Source organism: Molossus molossus, unplaced genomic scaffold, assembly GCF_014108415.1.
Source record: "Molossus molossus isolate mMolMol1 unplaced genomic scaffold, mMolMol1.p scaffold_m16_p_12, whole genome shotgun sequence".
Classification (NCBI taxonomy): Eukaryota; Metazoa; Chordata; class Mammalia; order Chiroptera; family Molossidae; genus Molossus; species Molossus molossus.
Window position 1 is genome coordinate 67,002,536 of NW_023425347.1, and position 21,822 is coordinate 67,024,357.

At 33.1% G+C, this 21,822-nt stretch overlaps 1 protein-coding gene across 7 annotated transcripts in view; it reads left to right on the forward strand.

Annotated features, from left to right (window-relative positions):
* The window catches only part of FAF1 (Fas associated factor 1), a 447,925-nt gene that overhangs the window by 179,500 nt on the left and 246,603 nt on the right, over positions 1-21,822 (forward strand). For all 7 annotated transcript variants that reach the window (XM_036255377.1, XM_036255373.1, XM_036255376.1 and 4 more), the window contains exon 7: positions 508-613. In XM_036255377.1, the coding sequence (XP_036111270.1) occupies positions 508-613 (106 nt within the window). The remainder of the gene's footprint in view (positions 1-507; positions 614-21,822) is intronic.

Here is a 21,822-nt window from a genome sequence, read left to right on the forward strand (position 1 = left end):
AAGCACAATTATTTTGAAGGAATTTTAGTATAGCAATTAAAGTTCTATAGATTTCAATATCTTCTGAATTTTTACTTAAATCATATTTCTATTCTTATATAATATTCATGAATATAAACAGTAGCTTCATACTCCCTTATTCCAGAACAGCAAGTATACATTTTAGTAATATATTGATTTAGAATTTGATATAATTGACAAATTTGGTTCTTTTGGAGGAAATGCATATGCAGACAATAGCATATGACTTTTAGAAAATTCTTATGGATGTAAAATATTTAGAATTGAAGTTTAAAAACACCTTGGTAGAGAAGGAGTTAACAGGTTAGCTCCCCTTGGTTATTATCAGCATGCTCTTGTGCCTTTAGGAGCTGAAAAGATGATAACATTGGGTCCGGACATGCCTGTGTGGAGGTTATGGTACTCCTGGGGTTTTTGCTGCTAGCTGTAAAGCAAGCTAGAACTTGTTCATCTCAGAGTTTCTTGTTTTTTTTTCAACCCTTTCAGTGCCCTGCAGGAGTCATTAAATCAAAACTTCATGCTGATCATCACCCACCGAGAAGTCCAGCGGGAGTACAACCTGAACTTCTCAGGAAGCAGTACTATTCAAGAGGTGAGTTATGTCTCACAGCTAAGGAATAAAGGTAGCTCATTATAGCTAATGTTGACCCTGTTAAAGAGGGCTTATCTGTTCTGGTTGGAAACTCTCTTCATGTTTCATTATTGTGTTCTTAATTTTAATTAACTGGAGCATCATGATTACTGTAGACATATTAAGTGACTTGACCTAGAAAGACAGTGTTGTAAGTGGGAGCTCTTGATAATTCTTAAAATAGTCACCTTGAAACTCTGCTTAAAACTCATTATTATGTAATATATTTCATGATTTTATAGTAATTATTCAAAATATTAATTAGGACATTGTTGCAAGTATGCATTTTTAAACATGTTTATATTTTATTTGAAAAGTTGTTCTCACATATATTATTTACAGTGTATACCCTGCCTGTTTCCAAAAAGAATTTGAGGAGGCTTTCCTTAAGCACTGCTGCCTCAGTCTTGGACCATATCTGAGGAAGGCTGATGGAAACCTTCAGTCATTTCACTCAGAATCTCTGAGAAGAATCTATAGTTAGTATTTTTTTTTTTTCTTCAGTGTAGCCAACCAGGGCCACTGTTTCAAAAAAGCACCTCCCCCAAGAGAGAAGAGGTATCTTCTTGCCTGTGACCCCACCTATCTAAAAGCCAGTAATTTATCTCCATGGGGGAAAAATGTATGAGGTTGTGACAGCACTTGTGTTTAGAAACACTGAAATGATGATTATGTCACATTACCTCTTGTAAGTTGTGAAGACAACAACTATTTGTCTACTGATGTTTTTATAAAGAGAATTAATCATTCTTGGATTATTTCATAAATTTTTTTCTTAGACTACATTCCTTAAGATAATTACTAATGTCACATAGAAAGAGCGAGTTGTTTTCATTCTAATCATTTTTCAGAAGTGTATGAATTGTTTCAGTAATGGCTAGATTATTAATGGATCCCTTTTTTCATGTTTTCTCAATGGATTTCAACTTCTGAATTTGTCATAAATAACTTACTGCTTCAAGTTTATTTTCTCTGTTTATCATTTGAATAGTTAGTTGACTAGTAATTAAAATATAAAAATTTTTTCTTGGCCCCTAATTTGAATCAAAGATTTGATTTTTTTTTCATGGTTTAAAATATATTAATTGCCATTTCATTTTTAACCTCTATAATGGGTCTCTAAAGTTATATTTTTAATTTCTTGAATAATCATTGTTATTTTTACACAAGAAATAGTGTTAACTGTGGCTCTATCACATAATTATTCAGGGAACTTCATGATAGTCAAACAAATTATATATCCAATATAATAAGGAAATTTACTTTCAGAATAACTAGTTTAATCAAGAAAAGCAAAGATAATAAGAGATAAACTTTATTCTGTTGATTTTTTAAAATTGAAGACTAGTGTAATATGTTATGGATAAATATAGACTGTTTTATTTTTCTTTCTGGATAAAATTTTTATTGCTAAAATTTTACTTTTTTTTTTTCCTATTTGTTTCTATAGTTTGAGTGTATTTCTGCTTTCTCCCACAAGAGGGCAGAAATGACTATTAAACTGATAATCTAAAAATGCCATTCAGTGCTTTCAAATTAGCTTCTCTTATATTAACAAAAAAGAGCATAATGGCCAAGTTATTGTTTGATTTACAGATAATTGGCATATTGCAGGGAGGAGACTTAATTTCACCCTTTTAAATTAAACAGGGAGATTTAAAAAGACATAAAATATTCATTAATGTTCAGTGATTATAAAGTAGTGGCATATATTTATTTTGCCTTTATTACTGTTTCGATGGGAAAATACTGCAAATATTTCCGAAATCGAGTTGGCCATACTGACAAGTTGAAATGTTTAAGCAGTGTTAATGCAATCTGCTCACACCTGATATCCTATGCAGAATGATTCAAAATGACTACATCAATTATTAAAAGAAATATTTAAAATTCTGTAAATGTGCCATTGTGTGCCACAGTTGGCTGAAACTGTTCTTCATGGCCTGCTATTTAGATTATCAAATACATTTTTAAGCTTCAAGGACTTGAAAACAGTACATCTTTTTTATACCATTTTCTAAATGAAAAATGTCCCAGAAATACTTTTGCAAAGGATATTCTTATATATTTCTTGGCAAGAATTTGGTTTCTTCTCCTGTTTCATTTTTCTTTCTTTCTTTTTTTAGTTGATTTAAAGTAATACTTTGAAATGCTTCTTGCCAAGAAAAAATACAACTAGTTGTTTCTAATATCATTTGCTTTTCTGTTTGAAGACCAGGTACACATAGCCTCTTTATTTTGTACAATTTAGAAAAAGGATGTGGATTTCTCCCTTTAGGCCTAGGATCACACTCTGTAGGTCTCATCCTAAAACTTCCTGCTTTAATTTATGGAATACCTGGTGAGGTAGAGTTTCAAGAGGACAAGATGCAATTATGCTATAGCCATGCAACCCACAGTAACGCACAAAGTATCTGCAGTTTTTGTTGTGCAAGATTAAAAGTCAGTTTGCTATAATCTTAAAATGCTTTTGCAGTGTCATTTTATAAATGCTAGAATTTTTGCTATTAATATGGAAGCTTAATGATGCCATGTACCCAAAATTGTTAATTAAATTCTATCACCAGTTTCAGAGATCTCTTTTCAATGTTTTTTTAAGAACTCTGATTATATGAAGGAAAATAAGAAATTTAAAAAAAAACACAAAAAACAATGCAGCTCCACCCTCCCCACTCGTGTAGTAGTATATTATCTTGGTTGTAAATGAAAAACGTATACCGTTTCTTGGTCATTTTAATTTTTGAAAGTTTTGCATTTTTTTTTAAGGTTTGCATTTTTAAAAGACAGCTTTTGTAATATCCCCCCACCCCACCCCAAGGGAACTTTTTATTAAATGAAATAAGGTTGAAAAAGGAACTATGATTTCAAGTTTTAATTAAGCAAAATATATATTTTAAAATATTGAATTATAAAATGGAACTTAGAAGCAGTTAGAATTTCAAATAAACTCTTAAGTGACCATATGTTCATGCAAGTTAGTAGTGATGAACTGAGTTGTACAAGTGTTTGTTTATTCTGGTCTGTGGACTCTTGCCTCACAATGCATGACTTATGTCCTTTGGGTGCTCTAGATTTTAATTTAAGCTAGTTAGATATTGAGGTTATTTTTTTAAAGCTCTTTACAAATCCTTCCACTTATATTATCCTCCTACTTGAGGAGAAGGCAGAGATAATATAAAAAGGTCAGAATGGAGAGTTACAAGTAGTTATAAGAATAAATATTCTTCTCTTTTCCATTATATGAAATAGTTTGTAAAATATATCTAATAATAGAATAATAACTTTGTGATAATCTGTCTTTTTACCTTTTTGGGTCCTAAATTAGTTACTTGTCACACTTTAAAATTGTGAATTTCTTTGAAAATTTAAACAAGCTTACCTTATCTTAATGAATATTCTACACTGAGAATTTTTAAGCAGTTAATTGTACAGATGCTAGTAATTCTGTCCATTACTATTAAAGATCTGTGGTTACAAATGCACATGGGATTGGTTAAATTAAAGGGGAAAAAAGATTGATTTGCCTATTGCAAATCCTAAACCCAGGTGTGGAAAAGGATATAAAGTCCCTGAAATCAAGCCAACTTTTCTTGGAAAAGAATTCTTTGTTGTCCATCTTACTACTGCAAAGCTTCTAGTGGGCAGAATATCCATTTTTCTTTGTAGATGTCATACAAACTTAAGGAATACATGTACGACCGAGAATAACAATGATAAGAAACCTAAGTGTTTTTGGTGTGGAATCATAAAGTATTACCTATCTGTTACAGCAAGAAGCATGATGAATAGCTATTAGAATTATTTAAATCCTCTCCAAGTTTCACTTTACCCTAGTATTCTCACTGTTTTATTAATGTTGATTTAGTCCTTAATGGGAATAAAGGAAAATTGACAAACTATAAAGATATATCTTGCATGGAATAGTAAAACATTTCACTACTAATACTAGTGATTGTTAACTGGGAAACCAACAGTTTGAGTTAGCAACAAGAAGAGAACTAAGTACATAAATCATACCAGTCCTAAAAAATAATCTTGGCTAAATAACTGTGAAATCATGAGGCTAATTCTGATTCTGCAAATGTGAAACTTGTGTTGGATTTTGTGCCTGTTTTTCTGTTTGCTACTTTCTCAACTTGCTTTGCTAGTGTATATTTCAAACTATTCTTTAATGCTGGAGGTCATTAACAGTAATTAAATATGTAGTTTTTTTACAGATTGTACTAATGGGCAGTTTTCTAGTAGTGAGTTGACTATAACTTCTTAACTAGCATGTCCTTTCTGTAAATTTTTTAGGTATAGTGGTTTTTTTTTGTTTGTTTGTTTTTCAGTATGGAGGGGGTGCTGCTGGCACAGAACTGAAGAGCAGGGTAGCGTAGAATGTGCATATGCAAGAGGGTAAATTAAAATGTGTGCTTATTTAATTAAAAGTTTAAGTAGTTTATTTTTATTGCAAGATAAATGGCATATATAAGCTTAATTAGAATGAACCCATTTTAAGTACCGTATATCATAGTTTGATTTTTTAAAATTTGAAAGAATAAATGACATTTTAGCAAGAATGAAAAAATGTGATTTCTTAAGTGACTGGGCAATGAATTTAAGCTTTTATTCAGCTTTCAAAAAAGGAAATTATGAGTTTCTTTCAAATATGCACGCATATTATTAGTTTCAAGTTACATTTTTATTACTGAGATCTATTGAAATTATATCATTTCAACTGAACAAATCAGTATTGAACATTTTATAAATATTGAGGTTTTTCTGTAATTCTTAATAAATTCTCTTAGGAAATAAGTTTAATATTTACAATGCAGCCATTTGGAACTGACAAGTCTTTTTCTCCCTCTGAAAGTATTTTAGAATCTCTATTGGAAATTATTTTTAGCTCATGCAAATTTTTCTTCACCTTCATTTCAAGAAGATAGAAACAATGAAATTTTGTTAGGAATTAAGGACAATGTTTTTGTCCTTTGTTACTTAAGTTATGTGTATTCTAATATCTACTTGGCTGACCATGTTTCATAATCTGTGATTTGTGGGTTTTGAAATGCCTATGTTAAGAGAAATTATTTTCAGTTATCAGAAACTAATAAACATAATACATTTTTATATGCAAGAAAAGGCAGAGAGTAAATAATTGCACTGGTGACCAATACTGTAATAATCCTGTTTTACAATATGCACTTGACAGGTTGTAATAGTGCTAATTGAAGAGACTAATTCACACTTGCTTCATTCTATTCAAAGGCAAAATCAGCAGCTTGTTTTGCTTTTGACCAGATGGTCCTCATGAACACCTACTGTGCACTTTAAGTGCTTTACTAGAATTACAAAGGCTGAGGGCTGCGTTCGACTCCAAATGATTTGAGAAGAGAGGGGGGGGGGGGAACCTCTGTGCTCAATGGATTTGGTGCAAGTAAATTAATTCTAGTGGACCCATTACACACTGAGCCCCCTTTTCAAAGCTCTGAGCCTCCTCGCTTGCTCTGTAGCAATGAGAAAGAGAAAGAGAAAGGCAGATTACTGCAAACAGAAATAAAAAAAAGGGGGTATGAAAGGGAGAAAAGAGGCCTTGAAGCCTTTCATATCATTTGAGTTTTTCAAGTGCGTTATTTTTGGGGAGGGTGGATATATGAAAAGCCAATTGGAGTTTTTTTTGTTTTAAAGTGCGCTATTTAAGCACCATGAATATAGGCGCAAGAGCAACAGTTGACTGAGTTTACTGTGGTGAAGCTTTGTGTCCGAGGATGAATCAAATTCATTATATTCAACTCTTTGTGTTTTAACATGAATGTAGGGTTAGTTTCACAAGACTGTGTCTGTTTAGGATAATTATAATTTAATATTTTCCTTTCATAAAGTTATCACTGTAGATGTCTAAAATTTTAATCAAAGCAGATTTTGTACATTGACTTTGAAGCACCCTGACAGTTTAAAATTCAAAGGAAAGCTTTTTTAGTTTTCAAAAGAAAAGAAAGGCTCATTCTAATGGCATTGAAGCAGAGATTATTATAACTAATTAGAAGTCACACATCTGTTAGCTTTTGGTTTGTGACTTATGTATTTTTTTAGTAAAATATGTACTTTAAAAATATATTGATGTTATTGAGTGAACCCAAAGGGATAAAAATAAACTTAAAAGAGAACTATTTATTTGAGCTAACCGTTTTGGAAATCTCTACATGATCCCGTAAAAATACGTAATATATTAAATTCCATTAAGTGTGCATTAGAATCATGTAATTAATATTCTTAAATTGGAATACACTACTTCACAAAATCTTTTAACATTTCTTGTTAGCAAATTCTGATTATTATTTAAAGTTATTATGAAATAACAGTATAAGCAGACCCAGTTTGTGCATATTTGTAGTTACTTCTTATCCTTAAAGCTGTTTGTGTACAATATTGTAATTTGGACTGACATTATAAAATAATTAATTCTTACTCTAATCTATATGGGTTAAGATATAAGCGATCACATCTAGTAATGCATGTAAGTTATTTTCTATGTTTTTATACTTTAAATTTCATTCTCTTTTGATATATATTTGTTGCAAACTTTCCTTTTGTTTGATGGCATATGCTACTGACATCATAATTCAGGTTCATTTTAATTGTAGCTATCAGCAAAGAATACAACAAAACTATACCAATAATATATAACTTAATGTTAATTGTTAACATTTCATGTAAGTTTTGCTCATCTTTTTTAATGAATATCTAGAATATATGTTTAAAAAGGCATAATGCATCAATATGCTTTATATGTCAATATGTTTTCATTACAATCTTAGAAAATAAAATATAGAAATGCAAAAATAACCAAAAAATTAGTTTAGATTTTACTTCTGAAATACTTTTAATGAAGAAAGTAGCATACCTTCTTTGACATTTAAAATAAAATTATATTAATGTCCTATAAGTGTATTACTTTGGGACTTATTCACTGAAATATAAGTTTTGGGGTGGGGAGGAATAAAGGGGAATCCCCAAACCTTCAACCAACAAAACATTCAATGAAATTTATAATCAATGAGGTGTTAATGAATTGATATACATGGGGAAAAGGATTTCAAGAAAAAAATTTGATAAAAAAAAATTTCCTGAAAAATTTTTTTTGCAGTAGACTATTTAAAGTAAAGGTAAGATTCTCTTTCTTTTAGGACCATAAAAATCTATCTTTAAAGCCAGAATCTCAATTAGCAGAAGTTGATTGATCATGACCATGCAGTCACTTACTTAGGTTGGGCTGGTTCTCTGGTTTCACAGATACAGTAGTGGAGCCTTTCTCCTCACGAAGAGGAGTTTATTTCAGTGTTAATATATTAACCCCTAGATTACTGAATGCCATAGGCAAGATCCTCTCCTGTAGGATGAAGGTTAGAAAAGGCTGCAGCTTCTTTATAGATCTTGTTACCTAAACTGAAATACCATGTTATTTAACCTGAGAAATATTTTAACATTTAAATCTCCTGAGCCATAAAGTAAAATTAGTAACCTCCATAATCTCCTCATCCCACCCAGGAAAAACAAAAACTTAAAAAACAAATAAATCAAAGGATGAGTAAGTGAAAGAGAGAGAGTGCTAGACCAAGACTAGATATATTAATATAAGGCCTGCATGTAGAAAATTATTTCCATGCATATCTTTATATACCAAACATGATTTTTAACCATAATCTCTTTTAAAACACCTATTTATGGTAATTTTTCTTTTGTATATAACTTAATACTATCTTGTCAAGGAGTTATTCTATTTCAAATATATTTAGTGGGATAAATATAAAAAATCCTATTGTATAATTTAGGACTTTATTACCTTATTACTACTCTCAATATATTCCTATTATTTTTCTAAACTTTTTTTTTTTTTTTAAGGAAAAAAGACTTTAAAAGCTCATAGCAAACATTTTCTGTAAGTGACAAAATGTATTCCTTGCTTTGTGGTCATTGCGTGACCAGACAGTAGAGTACTGGATTGTTTTAAGGTTTTTACAGCTGCAAGGCAAAAGCATCTGCTCATTGCAAAGCCGGCATTGTTTAATTTTGACACTGATTTTTCCATGCGTCTTGTACCAAGCACTGGATTAGATGCCACTAAGATGAAATTTGTTTTAAGTTGCTCCCAAAGTGCAGCTGTTCCCTTATACAGCCTTGTAGCTTAACCAAAGCAGACAGACATAGGCTCAATCAGAATCTTTGTACAGGGTCATCTCACTGGAGTAGGGAGGCTCAGGAAGAATATTGATGATATTATTTATCGTGAATAACTGCAAAATTAGTTTCTAGGCTGATTTAGTGTATGTAGAAGTACATCTGCCCACATACCTTTTTGGGGAGTAGAACCACTATTAAATATTTAACTTTTAAACTGGAATATAATGGTCAAATATTAAGGTGCCTGTGTGTGCACTAAGCACTATTCTTCTGCAGTAAATTGCAAGAAAAATGATTAGCTTATTGGTCACTAAAGTAGATGAAAACAAAACTTAATCTAAGATGGCTGTATTAAAATTTTGAAAAGTGGACATTTTTATAGAATGATAATTTTTCTTTAATGTTTCAAGTGAATGAAAATGAAAGAGCACCTCACTTCCCAGGTTTCCTGGGATTGTGTGAATTTCTACCCAGCTGGTCCAAATTGATTGATACAGGGCCAAATATTTGTCTGCCTACATTTCAAAGTCTATAATTTGCTAATGAATTGTGGTAGTAATCTTTCATCATACATGAAAGATTTAGCCAAACAATTTGCTAAGTATGTATTTTGATCATAAAATTTTTGGACATGCACCAAGCTTTACATCTATTTTACAGCTAATACATGGGGGTGGAGGGAGAACAGGATGGAAATACTGAACACGGACACTCGATGGAAAGAAAGGGTTGAAGGAAACGAGTGAAGAAGGTAAAAGACTAATGCTGGGAAAGTCCTATGAGTGGCAGTGGAAAACAAATTAGATTTGCACTTAGAATGCAAAATAGAATTTAAAATATGCTGGCAGTTTTAGTCTGTGGTACCCAGAGGTATGGTATTCATGTAGATGAAGGCGGGGAAGGAATCTTTTTTTTTTTTGGCTACAGCTATTTCACACATTGATTATGGAATAATTTTTTACAAACTTTATGCTAGAAAAGTCAAATACCCACAAATTGGAAGTAATTGAAGGAATAAGGATAAAAGCCAGATGTTTGTTAGCATTGATTTAGAGACTTGAGGTGGGGGAGTGGGGGACAGTGAAGAAATAAATATGATTTGACCAAGTCCCAAGAAGGTGAGAAAGGAATCTACTAGTTTAAATTTTGAAATGACTGTGATCATCCAAGAGGATATTTTCTCTCTCCAAATGCAGACTGTACAAAGGAAAATGAGGTGTATATTGGGGAGGGGATTTAGGATTAAATAATCAGTTTGGGAAAGTGCAAACCTTATTTATGTATTTTAGAGAGCAGCAAAAGTTATGCACTAGAGAAAGTCCAGGTAAAAGAGACTAAACCTTTCATCTTACAGATGTTAAATATAAGCAGCTCAAGAATTTGTACATACCTGTTGGACCTCTTGAATATGTCACATTTTCAGATCATTAATGTGTCATGTATGTAATTCTCTTTTTGTTCTCTCATAGAGCTAAGCCTGTTCTAAATGTCTATCCAAGATGGCACCGTTGGAAACTAAAAGTATTTAGGAAAGTGAAAGATCTATGTTAAATTACAGCTCTATTTCAGATTAATTTAAATCTTGTTTTACACATTTACTTTCTCAGCCTTTTATATTTTGCTGACATTTTTCTCTTTTATTTAATACTTGTCATAATTTCTTTGTAGTTTTACTGTTATCACATTGTGATAGTGCAGTAAATATAAAAGAGATCCTATAATCATTATGAAGGGAAAAACATCACCAAAATTATGTTTCAATAAAATCAGTTATGAGATAATTAGTGACATTCCTGATTCTTTTGCTAACAAAAAAAGTTTCATTTCAAATAAAAAATGAGAATTATAGATTATGAATGTTAAATTTCAATCATACTGTTACAATTTGTTTCTTATTTTTTGGTGTTCTGTTATCAAAAACACTTTATATTTACATTGCCTGTCTTTGCCTGATTAAAATGTGAAATATTTCCTAAGAGCTATATTTATAATGTCTAATAATAATAAAATGTCAGTTAAACATCAGTTCATTTCTGTTGAATTGGGAGATCTTCCCCTTATTCTTCACATTGTGCACAGGGAATTTTAATAAGGTGTTTTTTGGTTTTTTTTTAATTGATCTTTTAGAGAGAGAGAGGAGTGGAGAGGGAGAGAGAGATAGAAACATTAATGTGAGAGAGAAACATGGATCAGCTGCTTCCTGCATGCCATGCCCCCTACTAGGGATTTAGCCTGCAATCCTGGCAAGTGCCTTCACTGTGAATTGAACCGGTGACCTCTTGGTGCATGGGATGATACTCAATCTACTGAGCCACACCAGCCGGGCTTAGTAAGGTGTTTTTAATGGCTGCTGTTTTGTTGCAGGTGAACATTTTTGTTGCTGATAACAGATATGCACATGGTTCACTCCGCTTAGAATTTGAAATTTTAGAAATATAGTAAAATATCTTGACAGTCCTGGTTCCTATCGGTGATTATTATTTCAAATATTGTAATCGATTTTTGTATATGATGAATGGAGCCATATGTGAAGCATGACCCTAAAGTAAATGTGATTGATTGATTGATTGATATGTTAACATACATACATATCTTAAATTTAAGTGAATATTGATGCTTTCAAATAGTCATCTTTGTTGTTGATACTTATCTTCTGTTGCTCAAAAGTTATTCTAGATTTCCAGGAACTGGCTTTAGAGACTATATGCATTTTTTGTTTTGTTTTGAATGACTTCACTTAGGGCCAAACTTTATTCTGTGAAGGGGGAAATTGATTTTTTGAAACTACCAAAAGTAATTTGAGGCCAAATGTTGTGAGGTAGGTGGTTATTCAGGTTAGGTGTCTCTTTCCTGAGCTCTGCTCTCTCTGTGAACCTTGTCTTTTTTTTTTTAATCCTCACTCGAGGACATTTTTTTATTTTTTGTTCAGGTAGAGTGGGAGAGAGAGAGAGGGAGGGAAAGAGAGAGAGAGACATCGAGAGAGATCAACATGAAAGGCACACATCGAGTGGTTGCCACCCGCATGACCCAGCTAGGGCCGGGGACAAACTGCAACCGAGGTATGTGCCCTTAGCGGCAACCGAACCCGGGTCTCTCTGGACCGCAGGCTGACGCTCTAACTGCTGAGCCAAATCTGCCAGGGCTGAACCTATGTCTATTGAAGCATTTACCACACTCATTTGCAATTATCTGCTTACTCATCCCCCCCCCCCCACCCCACCCCCACCCCTGTCAGACTAAGATCACCTTAAGAATAGGAAAAATATCAGATTCATCTTTTTATTTCTGACTACCACTAAATTTGTCACAGAATAGGTGTGCCTAACAATTGACTGAATTTTAGAAGAATCTATAAATCATTGAGAGTATTAGTAACTGAAGGCATTTTCAAAAGTGAAGTTATCCAAGTATTTCTGAGTATGTCAAGCATTTCAAGGATTAATGTTTACATAAATATGTAGTTTTTCAGGGGGATTATTATGAGAGGATCTATCTGATATGGCTATATAAATTCTCATTTATTTGTTAAAAAAGAGGCTGAGAATAGTTTGCACAAAATGTACAAAACAAAACTCCTACTTTAGAAGTCCAGTGCTCTATTCATTGCGCTACGGCGCCACCTTAAAACTCCTAGTTTAAAATAGATTTATATCACCCTTAATTTGTAATATCTGCCAAGTAATTACTTGATGGTTTCCTTCTAAATGAAGTTATAGCTGATTTTTTAAAAAATGTTTTTTGAATCTAAGGACACATTCTTACAGATTTTAGTCAAACAAACAGTAGTTTTCAATTGGCAGTTAGTTAGCTTGTGATAGTGGAAAGATTATTGCACTGTGGTATAGGGAGTCTGAGTTCTAATCTTCCTGCCACTAATAGGTTGCATGATCATCTAGGCCTGATTGGCCTGATATATATTTTTTCATTTATTTGTCTTTTAATAATGTAGAACTGTAGAAACTAAAAGTTTTTGCTAGTGAAAATATAAACTGTCTTGGAATCTTGAAATATGAATAAAATCCCTGTGTTACATTGAGCCTAGTATATACTTCTGTTGCAGCATTCTGTCCTTTTATTTGTTTGGTGTTTGTTTTTTCTCTCATGGTAGGCTCCTTGAGGGCAGAGTCTCAGTCATTTAAGCTTTATATTTACAGCACTAAATATAGTGTCTAGCACCTTTTAAATGATTTTTGAGTGAGCAAATATTTACATGAGTCAACATTCAGTGGTTGTAAAGAAATTTGGAAGCCTGGACTCTAATGTCTGATGTTTTGCTTTGTAGCAATTGGCCAATTTTTTTAAACTACTCTGAGTCAAATACTCTGGTTTCTCTTCAGATCGCATAAATCTTTTGCCTTTTAAACTACTCTGAGTCTGAGTCTTGTGGTGGGAGTGGGGTGGAAGACAGAAAATTGGTCAATAGACAGTCACTATGTATATAAATATGTGTATATGTCACCGTGGAATGTAGATATCTCTTTAATCATTAAGGTATTATTTAAGAGGTTTAAGATTGAAATAGAGGCTTCTGTTGCATGGTGTTTAAATTTCTATAATTAAGATTTTGTTCTGAATAATGAAGAATTTTATTTTAAAGTAGACTTTTTAAATACGTATGATGCAACAAGAGTTTGAATTGCATAAATAAGAGAAGTCTTGCTAATACATAAGGAGAGTTTTAAATATAGAGATACAATAAATAAATGGTATTAATTTGATGTCATTAGTTTTGCTTGTGATAAGTGAATTAAAATTCCTTGAAGATGTAGGCTATGTTACCGCGGTAAGGATAGACCTATAGATAAAAAATGGAATATAATTAGAATCCCAGAAATAAACCCCTACACTCAGGATCATTTAATTTTCAGCAAGGTTGCCAAGGCAGTTCAACATGGCAAAAATGGTCTTTTTACCATAAGCTGTGAAACAACTACATCTCTACATGCAAAAAAATTGAAATTGTACTACTCCTTCACATCACATACAAAAATTAACTTAATTGGATCAAAGACCTAACTGTAAAAGTTAAAACTGTAAAACTCTTAAAAAAAATACATAGGCATAAATCCTTGTGACCTTTGGTTAGGTAATGGTTTCTTAGATATGACACCAAAAAAATACAAGCAACAAAAGGAAAAACAGGTAAATTGTACTTCATCAAAATCCAAAACTTTATGCCTCAAAGGACATAATCAGTAAAGTGAAAAGATAGCTCACAGAATGGGAGAGAATATTTCCAAGTCATATATTGATAAGGGACTTATATATGGCATATGTAAAGTTCTCTTACGACTCAATAATAAAAAACAACCTAATTTTAAAATAATCAAAGGATTTGAATAGATTTGTTTCAGTAGACTATGCAGTCAATAAGCACATGAAAAGTTACTCAACACCTTTAGCCATTAAGGAATTGCAAACCAAAACTGGAATGAGATACCACTTCACACCACTAGAATGGCTAAAATTTAAAAAAAAAAAAGGCAAAAATAAGTGTTATCAAGGATGTTGAGAAATGAGAACCCTCAGACATTGCTGATGGGAATGTAAGATGATGCAGTACCTATGGAAAACAGTTGTTCCACCCTGGCCGGTTGGAGCGTTGGCCTGCGGGCCAGAGAGTCCTGGGTTCAGTTCCCGCTAGGGGCACGTACCAAAAAAAAAAAAGAAAAGACAACAGTAGTTCCTCATAAAGTCAAATATAGAGTTACTATATAACCCAGCAATTCCACTGCTACATTTATACCAAGAGAATTGAAACCATGTCCATAAAAAAAAAAAATGTGTACATCAATATTCATAGCAACATTATTCTTAATAGCTGAAACATGGAAACAATCTAAATGCCCACCAATTGATGAATGGTAACAAAATACAGTATATCCATAAGTATATTATTATTCAGTCACAAAAAAGGAATGAAGTATTGATACCTGCTGTAACATAGATGAATCTTGAAAAAATGATGCTAAGTGAAAGAAGCCAGTACAAAAGGCCACATATTGTATGAGTCCATTGAAATGCCCACAATAGGCAAATATATAAAATGTAGAATTGTAGGGCAGTGAAACTACTTTGTATGATATTATAATGGTGGATACATGTCATTTTAAAACTTTCCTACCTCATAAAATGTACCACAGCAAGAATGAACTCTATTGTAAATTATGAATTTTGGCTGATAATGATGTCGATGTAGTTTCCTCAGTTGTAATGAATATACTGTTCTGGTGGGGGTTTTTTAAAAACTGATTTTATTTATTTCCTTCCCCTTTATTTTTTCCCATCACCATTTATCCTCCATATGTATACCCTCTTCCACCTCCACCCACCCCCCTCATTCTTCAGTCACCACACTGTTGTCTGTGCCCATGAGTTCTTTCTCTCTTTTGTTTTCTTTTTTGCTTATTGATAACAGGGTAGGCTATGCATATTTGAGGCAGAGGAATATGGAAAAATCTCTGTACCTTCTGCTTAATTTTTCTGTGAACCTGAAACTTCTCTTTAAAAAAAGTATATTTTTGAAATGTTTAAGTAGATTAGTGGTTACCAGGAGTACCTGGCAGAGGGGGAAAAGGGAATGGGTCATGATTGCTAATAAGTGCAGAATTTTTGTTGTTGTTTTATCATTTATTTTTTACATTTCATTATAATAAACCGCCAGTATGTAACAATGCATTCAAAATATTAAATATCTTTAAATAATTATCTATTTGCATGCAACAGTTTTACATAATGAGAAATATAATTTAAACACAGCACAGTAATCTTCATATGTGTACCCATAGAGGGTTTAATAAATTAAGAAAATCAAATTAAATCATCTTTGTATGTATACTAATTTGTATTTGTATACATATCTCTACCTACTTAAGGTAATTTTTAGAGTTATAAAATAATATAACTAAATAAATGACATACTTTGCTGTCCCCAAAAATATCTGAATTTGCTATATATGTAACTTTTACATGTTTTTATTGTAGTAAAATTTAGTTAACAGAGTTTACCATTTTAAACATTTTTGAGTTTACAATTCAGTAGAAACAAGTACACTCACATTGTTGTTAACTACCACTGTTATCCATCTTCAGAAATTTTTTTATTTTTCCAAATTGAAACCCCATACCCATTAAACAGCAACAACTACCCATTTCTCTCTTCTCCTCAGCCCTTGGCAACCACCATTTTACTTTCTGTCTGTATGAATTTGACTACTCTAGATACTTCATATAAATGATTTCATATTTGTCTTTTGTGACTGACTTATTTTACTTAGCATAATGTCTTTAAGGTTTATTCACATCATAGCAAATGTAAGAATTTCCTTTTTAAGGCAGAATAGTAGTCCATTTTATGTATATACCACAATTTGTCTATTCATCTGTTGATAGGACATATGGGTTGCTTTCACTCTTTGGCTATTGTAAATAATGCTGCTATAAACATGGGTGTACAAATATCTATTTAAGCTGTGCTTTCAATTCTTTTGGATATATACCCACAAGTGAAATGCTGGATCATATGGTAATTCTGTTTAACTTTTTCAGGAACTATGATACTGGCCGCACTATTTAACGTTTTTACAGCACTATGTAAGGGGTCTGATTTCTCCATATTCTTACCAACACTTACTTTGTTGTTTTAATAATACTTTGTTTTTTTCATATCCTAGTGGATGTGAAATCGTAGACACATATTTGAGCATGGAATGAATACTCTGTATGGAGGGGAAAATATTAGTCTGTTAGAGAAACATACTTTCTGTGTGGAAATTATCATGGGTTTTATTTCATAGTAATTTAAATGAATGTTTATGGAGAGTCTTCTAGTCATTGATATTCTGGTTGTGACCTTGAGTTGTTGATAACTTCCTTGAGGGAAAATAGGAGGAAGCTTCACATTGGCTTAGTGTGTTATACTTCTCAACTTCCTTTCCCCTGCTTTCTTTGACTCTTATAGCACCTCCTAGTGTTAGGCCTGCTGCATATGGCTGTGCAGGTTGAATATGGCACTGCCTGAAGCTGTGCAACAAAATGGTCATAATGAGAATGTCAGTGTAGGACTTGATGGTCACACTCTTGCTATGTTGGTAACTTGAATTTGTCCACAGTGAGATTATTTACACCATGGAAATGAACAAACTCTTCAAATCATATTTGGAGAGAGCTGATTTATTAGCTCATCACTGGTTGTCTCTAACCCTCAGCAGATTGTGAACTCTTTGATATTCATTTCTGCCTCAATTCCTGGACTGTGATAGGAACACTCTTTACTGAATTAATGAATAAATGATAGAATATATCAGGTGCCTTATTATTCTAGTGCCTGACTCCTATTGGCAGAGATAGAATTTCACAATCTAGTGTATTTTTTGAGGACAAGTTTAGAAATGGCCCATTGTCATGGACTGCAGTTTTCTTTCTGCTTCAGAGTTTGAACCAAAAAAAAGTGTCTGTTGGAAATCAAGGCTATTAAACATAGATATTTCAATAACACAGTAAGGATGGCATTTCTGTCTATTATCACCTTGTTAAGCTACTCCTGCTATGACTTTGCTGCCTACTAAGTCTTTGGCCTCCATTGCTTAACTGCCTGACTCACCTTTCAGTTTCCAAGTTGGAAGCCAGTAGTGTGAACCATCTCAAATTAGCTGAAAGATTTTCTTTCACATTATAAGAGGTAACTGACTGATTAATTCTCTCTATTCGTAGATGGTATAAGTTCCAACAAATGAAAATAGAATGTCTTAGGACCTTAAAATACAGTTTTAAAAACTACTGTATTTGTCCTGGTCAGTGTTGTTCAGTGGTTAGAGAGTTGACTCATGCACAGAAGGGTTGCAAGTTTGATCCCCACCCAGCAGGGCCCTTTCAGTAGACAACCAATCAATGTGTCTCTCTCAAATTGATGTTTCTCTCTCTCTGTCTCCCTCCTTCCCTCTCTTTCTCTTCCTCTCTCCCACCCTCCTGTCCCCTTCTCCCTTCCACTCTCTAAAAATCAATGGAAAAAATATCCTCAGGTAAGGATTAACAAAACAAAAAGCAACAACAAAACTACTGTATTAAAACATCTTGTACTGTTTTTTTCTGTGAATGTCCCTGTCAATTTTATCAAAAGTAACATTTATATAAAATGTTAAATTAAGAGTCATTTTAATTTTTTTTAAAATTTCCTTCATAAATATGATGCCTACAAGCTTAAAAACAATAACGCTATAGCCCGGCCAACGTGGCTCAGTGGACTGAGCATCGTCCCATGGACTGAGAGGTCCTGGGTTTGATTCCAGGTTGGGGGCTCGATCCCCAGTGGCGGTGTACAGGAGGCAAATGATCCATGTATTTCTCTCACATCACTGTTTTTCTCTCTCCCTCCCCCGCCTCAAAAAAAAAATCAATAAAATCATAAGAAAACAATAATGCTATTTTCTTACCATTCCATATGCCATCTGTTGTGATCTAAACTTGAAACCATTTTTAATATCTTTTTAATTGTGAAGAAAATAAATATTATTTTTAAATCTCAACACTATTAAAATATTGGAAATAGCAACTTATCTCAAAAGCTCTAAGTTTTATGTTTTATACACCATATCTAAATGACATATAGTACCTCAAATTTCTTTCAAAAATGAGTTGTACTGGTATGTATTTAATATATAGCAGGTTTACTCTTTTTTGTTTTCTTATCCTCACCCGAGGACATTTTTGCATTTTTTGTTCAGAGTGGGAGGGAGAGAGAGGAAGAGAGAGAGGAACATTGACGTGAAAGGGACACATCGAGTGGTCGCCACCCACATGACCCAACCAGGGCTGGGGACAAACCGCAACCGAGGCACATGCCCCTAGTGGGAACCAAACCCGGGTCTCTCCGGACCGCAGGCAAACGCTCTAACCGCTGAGCCAAACTGGCCAGGGCGTAGGTTTACTCTTGTAACCAAGGAGGAGTAAGTAGATCACTTACAACATAATTTTTTTTGAGAGTCTGCTCTCACTTTATACAACAGGTTAAATATTTTGTTGGTAAAATTGAGACAGAAAATGACATTAGACAACATGCATATTTGTTGGTTGTATTTCAAGTGCGAAAATTTCAAGCAGTTCTAATTAGGTGTAAACTCTATCTCTAGAGGTCCATCTTTTAGCATCAGCTACTCAATTACACATTGAAATTCTGTGTGTGTGCAATTAATATACCACAGATACTGAAGATGTTTGATTCAAGAAAAATAATAATGGAGTGGCATTTTAATAAAACCTTGTCTATGCTATGAAAAATTTAAGAGATAGAAGCTATTCAGAAAAATGAGAAATTCTTGTTTGGGTTAAAAATTTATAGTGTGCTTGTATTTGTTAGCAAATGCGTGCATATAAGAAACTATTGAATCATTTCCTGACACTAAAATAATTTGAATTTTGCAATAAATTAAAACAAAAAATTAACTACCTTTTGTTTTTCTGACAAAGTTGAAGTCCTCACAAATTTTGGTAGAAAAGCATGCAACTAAGAAAGAGGTTTGTTTTTAAGACATTTGATTTTTAAGAAGTTAGAATTTTGAATATAGTGTCTGTGATTTATAATATATAGTCAGTTTGTATCTGTAGAAGCAGCTGTTCAGGTTACCGTACAGAACAGCTTCCTATAGATTCCACATATAATTGATTCTCTTAAATTCTGTGCTTATGTGTTCTAACTATAAAAATAAGAAAATCAGAAGTACTTTAAGTTAATCAGAGAGAGAGAGATAAAAATTCTCTCAAAATTCTGATTATTTATGAGTGATTATTGTTATGGAGACCACTGCATTGAGTAGTTGTTTTCACCACATGATCCCATAGGTCACTTCTTAGAATCTGTGATAGATTTTCAAAGTATTTCTTAAATAATATGATAGAACAGTATAACTTCTTTTGAAGGTATCCTTTCTACAAAATTCATTTTATCTAAATAATTTATAGCAGGAAATAAACTAAAAATTATAATTAATATTTAATGATAAATCTAATTGTCAGTATCACTTGAATGTTAGTTTTACAAAGTATTAATTAGATATTCCTATTGTCAGTCTGTTGCACAATCAGAACTTAACATTTCTTCAACTTGAAAAATGTTATTTCAGTCTTAATTCTGTGTGATAATTTATTTCATATGAAACCAAAGTAATTTCTTGAGAACCTACTATATGCAGTAGATATATCACAGTGAAAGTGATTATCTTTTTTAAGCTAGGTTTTATCTAAAGCCAACAGATTACTTATTTTGAAATAAAGGTATAAGTTCCAGGCTCTAGAACTTATTCCTGTTTAGGTCATTTACCAGAAATGGAATATATTGTAAGTCTGTGTGGTGGTGTCATTAAATGTATTAATTGCCAAGATGTATGTTTTAGACCAGCAATGTTCAACCTTTTTCACCTCATGGCACACATTAACCAATTACTAAAAATCTGTGGCATGCCCCAAAATGTATTTTTTGCCAGTCTGACAAAAAAAAAAAGGTATAATTTGATTCTTTCACACCGAAAGCTATTGCTGTGTTGGCTGTTGTCATTTTTTTATTTGACAGTCTAAGAGAAAAGAGGTCAGTGCCCAAATCTAAATAGTCAGGTGTTGCAGGTTTTAAAAATTATTGCGGCACACTGGATGAAAATCGCTGGTTGAGATTCTACTTAAGTACATGTACAAAAATTATTATTATTATTATTATTATTATTATTTTGTTCAGGTAGAGTGGGAGGGAGAGAGAGGAACGGAGAGAGAGAGAGAGAAACATCGATGTGAAAGGAACACATCGAGTGGCTGCCACCCGCACAACCGACCAGGGCCGGGGACAAACTGCAACCGAGGTACGTGCCCTTAGCGGGAACCAAACCCGGGTCTCTCAGGACCGCAGGCCGACGCTCTAACCGCTGAACCAAACCGGCCAGGGCCAAAAATTATTTTTTAATATTTGCATTTAAAATATATGTGGCACACAAATACATATGTAAATATGTAGCAGTTACCAATATTCCTATTTTATGTTTACCTACTATGTGCTTTACATTTTAACTACACAATGTTATAAAAAGGTGTTTTCAGCAGTACTACATTGAAATACAACTAATAGAAGTAAAATAGAATTTACTGAGAATTATTACATTGCCTTTTTTTTTTTTTTTTTTTTTTTACTTAAATGCTTAGGGCTCTTGCCCACCTCTTACCCTTCTCTCTGGAACATTCTTTGCATGATTGGCTCCTCATTCTTCAGATCTCAGCTTAAACATCAGTTTATAAAGACCTTCTCTGCCATCGTCTCCTCAGTCTAACTAGATCTCCCCTTCTTTGCTAGTTTCCATCATTAAACCCAATTTACTTTCATCATAGGACTGATCATAGTTGTAAACATGTGTTTGGTTACTTGTCTTTTCTTTTAGACTGTAGGCTTCATGGATGCAAAACTATGTCTGTCTCATTTTCTGGTGTAACCCAGGCACCTAATTCAATAGCTACAAACTTACTGCCTCTAAGAAACTTTTCCAGTCAAACTCATTCTCTTCCTCTCTTCAACTGAACAGCACGTTGTACCACTTATTAACTGTCTGACCTTGGGAATTTCTTTAGCCTCTACATGCCTCAGTTTCCTCATCTCTGAGATAATGACATTTCTCAAGGGTTTGTTATAAAGATTAACTTTATGAGTACATTTAAAGCTCTTAAAACAACGCCTAAACCCTGACTGGTTTGGCTCAGCAGTTAGAGCGGCGGCCTGTGGTCCAGAGAGACCTGGGTTTGGTTCCTGCTAAGGGCATATACCTCGGTTGCAGTTTGTCCCCAGCCCTGGTTGGTCGTGCGGGTGGCAGCCACTCGATGTGTCCCTTTCACGTCGATGTTTCTCTCTCTCTCTCTCTCCCCCTCCCACTCTCTCTGAACAAAAAATGGAAAAATGTCTACGGGTGAGGATAAAGAAAAAAAAAAACAATGCCTAAAACATTACAAGCACTGAATACATATTTTTAATATTATTTTAA